The 4,097-nt window shown below is 42.7% G+C and overlaps 1 protein-coding gene across 2 annotated transcripts; it reads right to left on the bottom strand.

Moving 5' to 3' along the window:
* Positions 1–579: 579 nt before the first annotated feature.
* Positions 580–1,933, bottom strand: LOC116658727 (small proline-rich protein 2E). Of its 2 annotated transcripts, none has more exons than XM_032464235.1 (2): positions 1,898–1,933; positions 580–1,182 (listed from the first exon to the last, which is right to left on the bottom strand). In XM_032464235.1, exon 2 carries the CDS (start codon positions 1,161–1,163, stop codon positions 945–947), a length of 219 nt encoding a protein of 72 aa, XP_032320126.1. In that variant the 5' UTR covers positions 1,164–1,182; positions 1,898–1,933; the 3' UTR covers positions 580–944. The 2 variants fall into 2 exon arrangements, with proteins under 2 accessions (XP_032320126.1, XP_032320125.1); XM_032464234.1 differs by lacking the exon at positions 1,898–1,933 and adding an exon at positions 1,671–1,693.
* Between the last annotated feature and the right edge of the window lie 2,164 nt (positions 1,934–4,097).

The raw sequence follows: 4,097 nt of genomic DNA, 5'->3' as shown, positions 1-4,097 counted from the left end.
CAACTGCAATTTTATGCAGCGTATTCCACTAATTCCCAAAAGCTCTTCATCTAAAACGTCACATTAAGAACTAGGTTAATTAGAAAAGAAAAAGAAGAAAGAGATATGAAAAGGTCATAGAGTTTAAGAATCGTCTTCTTTCCTATACGGTTATGTGTGAGCCAGGTTCCTGCCGGAGCAGCCATGGTGGTAGCGGTGACGGGGGTGAGGGTGGAGACAGTGATGGTCTGCTGTCTCACCAAGTGCCAATTTTGTGTGCGGCATCGTGCCAACTACCTTACACACATTCATTTAATTTTTTTTTCCTAGGACAATTTTTCAATGTAATACAGTTTTCGCCATTGCCATGAAGGGCTGAAATCCTGAGGAGGTAAATTATTTCTTCCTCTAATCAATCAGACAGTAATGAAGGAAAACAACATGGATTTAAAATTACATAGAAATAATCTTTGACATGATTCAAAATTCAGATAACACTGATCGTGAGAGCCTGAAACTTGGGATCAAAGAAAAATAGAAATAAAGCAAAATGACGATATGACATTGCTCAATGCAGGTCTTAAAAGAAGGAACCATTCATTCCACCGCAGAAAAGAGCTGTGCTTTATTCAGGAAGTGGAGGATAAGGAACAACGGCCCAGGGGACGCAGGGACACAGGAGGCAGCCGGGACCCTCTGCCGGCGCCCGGGAGGGAGCCGCCGCTCTTGCTCCTGCAGCGCTGTGACGCCCTCTCGGCTGCCTCCCGGGGGGCGGCAGGACAGCAGGCCCCGGAGGGACGCCTCCGTCCGTCAGGCATCACCACGGGCATATTCCAGGGGAAGGGTGGAGAAGCTGCTTCTGTATCCACGATGGGCCTTGAAGGGAAGACGAAGGTGGAGCTGCGGAAGGACCCGGATGGGCCGGTCGGCCTTCTCCTTTCCTGATCCCGTGAGTGCTGAAGCCGCTACTTGCTCTTGGGTGGGCACTTCTGCTGGCAGGGCTGGGGCGGCGGCACCGGGGGGCACTTCTGCTGGCAGGGCTGGGGCGGGCGGGGCTCAGGGCACTTAGGTGGCGGGCAGGGCTCTGGGCACTTAGGTGGCGGGCAGGGCTCTGGGCACTTAGGTGGCGGGCACACAGGAGGTGGCTGGCAGGGCTGCTTGCACTGCTGCTGTTGGTAAGACATCTTTCTGGAGTCTTCCAATCTGAAAGAAATTATACGACAGTGTTCACCAGAAGGAACTGCTACGGAGAGCAAAGCTAAGGCTCATCAGCACCCCGAGGTAGTTCCTCTCGACTCTCTAAGACTCTCCTTGAATCTCTTCAATCCCTTTTAGTGAATTTCTGGCTTTTCCCTCTTTAGCAAATTGTTTCACCTGCCCAGAGAAAACATTCTCTTTTCTCACACAATTTTTCCAAAGAAAATACCTCTGTGTGAAAGAATGTTAAGCAATATTATTTGTATGAAACAAAATCTTCAAGAAAGGCCATCACAAGTTCTGAAATCCTGGGCAAGCCACAGGCAGTTCCTGTCATCCTTGTCTCTCCTGAGGTCCCACCAGACTGACTCACACACAGAGCAAAGGGCCAGCAGGACGAATACACGGGCCTCACACCTTCTACAGCATAAGCCTTTGAAATCACAGCAGAGGGGTATTAAATAGAAGAAAAATACTTTGGGTTTTTTTCTCACCTCTTCATCATGTCAAAGATTTCCTACTAACTTCTTTTTTCCATAAAGGAAGTTGAACTCTGTACCAGAATCCCAGTCATAGCACTGTGCCCAGATTCCAGTTTTCCATCAACCAAGTAGCAGCAAACCCATGATCATGACCTTGGACCCACCAAATTTGCTGTCTTCAGATCGAACTCAACATTTAGGAGCACAAGAACACAGCTGAACTTAAGAGTCAGACTCACCAGTTTCTCCAAGGTCGACGGGGACTGGAGCACCAGGAGGATGGCAGCTGTGGCGCAGAGGACCTTTTTATTGGGGCTTGCTGCCCCACCCAGGGGGAAGTGGAGCTGACTAAAGCTGGCCTGGTCCAGTAATTTCCCGACCAAAATGCAAATCCATCCACACCTGGCTTGACTGGGATTCTGAAAACAGGAAATGCCCTGCTCCAGGATCTCCCCACTGGATTAAGTTCTCCTGACTCACAGAGTCCTACCTTAGCCCTCAGTTTCAGTGACTTACGGCAGTGGGAGAATTGGGGTGGTGGGGGCTGTTATAAGTGGTGGTCAAAGTCTCTCTTTCTTGATTAAGGACAATGACTGCTTTTCTCACCTTCCTTGAATTGCCTACCTGCCCTGGTCCACGTGAGCTGATTGCCATTTTGTTGTACAGAATGGGTTGAAAAGAGCCTGGCTACCTGGTGACACCTTTCTCTTTATCGCGGATCCTTCTTATAATGCATTTCCCCTTGATCGGTGGCTTGCTAACCCAAGTCTGCTTTCTTCTTCTAAAATGGACTGAGGGAAAGTTTCAGGTCTTCTCACCTGCCTTTCCATCATGCTACTTAGAAGCATTGTGTAAAGTTTCAATAAACAATCAATACCATGGAAATGCAAACAATTATAAGAGAATACTGTGAACAGGTATATGCCAACAAATTGGACAATCTAGAATAAATGAATAAATCCCTAGAAGCATACAATATTCCAAGACTGAATCACTAAGAAATGAATAATCTTTACAGACCACTTACTAGTATTTAAATTGAACCAGTAATCAAAAAATCTCCCAAAACAAAACATGATCAGACAGCTTCACAGGGGAGTTCTACCAAATATATAAAGAAGAGTTAATACCTATTCTTCTCAAACTATTCCAAGATTTGAAGAGGAGGGAATATTTCCGAACTCATTTTATGAGGCCACCATTACCCTGATCCTAAAACCAGACAAAGACACTACAGAAAAGGAAAATTACAGGCCAATATCACTAAAGAACATAGATGTAAAAATCCTCAACAAAATATTACCAAAGTGAAATAAAAGTATATAAAAAGGATCATACTACATTGTCAAGTGAGATTTATTTCAAGTATGCAAAGATGGTTCAATATTCACAAATCAATCAATATGATACACTACATTAACAAAAGGAAGGATAAAATCACATGATCATCTCAATAGATGCAGAAAGAGGAGTTGACAAAATTCAACACACATTCATGAAAAAAAATTCTCAACAAAGGTGGTATAGAGGGAATACATCTCAACATAATAAAGGCCATTTATGACAAAACCACAGCTAACATCACAGTCAATGGTGAAAAACTGAAAACTTTTCTTCTAAAATCAGGAACAAGACAAGACTCTCACCATTTATATTTAGCATAGCATTGGAATTGTAGCCACTGCAATCAGACATAAATGAATGAATAAGTAAACAGACAAACAAACAAACAAACAAACAAATAACATCCAAATTGGAAGGGAAGAAGTAAAACTGTTCTATTTGCAGATGATGGGATACTATACATAGAAAACCCTAAAATCTCCACTATAAAACTATTAGAACTAGTAAATGAGTTCAGTAAAAGAATATACAGAAATCTTGCTTTTCTATAGACAAATAATGGACTATCAGAAAGAGAAACAATCAATAATGCTGTTTAAAACTGCATCAAAAAGAGTAAAATGCCTAGGAATAAACTTAACCAAGGTAGTGAAAGACCTGTACTCTGAAAATTGTAACACATTGATGAAGGAAATTGAAGACAATACAAAGAAATGGAAAGATATCCCATGTTCATGGATTAGGAGAATTAGTATTCTTTAAATGCCCACACTACTTATAGTGATCTTCAGATTTAATGCTATCCCTATCAAAATACTCTTGGCAGCTTTCACTGAACTGGAACAAATAACCCAAATTTGTATTAAATCACAAGAGACACCAAATAGACAAAGCAATCTTGAGAAAAAAACAAAGCTGGAGGCATCATGCTCCCTGGCTATTAAGGTCATACTACAAAACTACAGTGTGGTACTGGCACAACAAGAGACACATAGATCAGTGGAACAGAATAGAGACCCCAAAAATAAACCCATGCACATATGGTCAATTAATCTATGGCAAAGGAGGCAAAAATATGCAGTGGGTAAAAGACAG

Source organism: Camelus ferus, chromosome 21 (assembly GCF_009834535.1).
Source record: "Camelus ferus isolate YT-003-E chromosome 21, BCGSAC_Cfer_1.0, whole genome shotgun sequence".
Classification (NCBI taxonomy): domain Eukaryota; kingdom Metazoa; phylum Chordata; class Mammalia; order Artiodactyla; family Camelidae; genus Camelus; species Camelus ferus.
The sequence above is the reverse complement of the archived record's forward strand: the minus strand, read 5'-3'. Positions and strand labels throughout refer to the sequence as shown.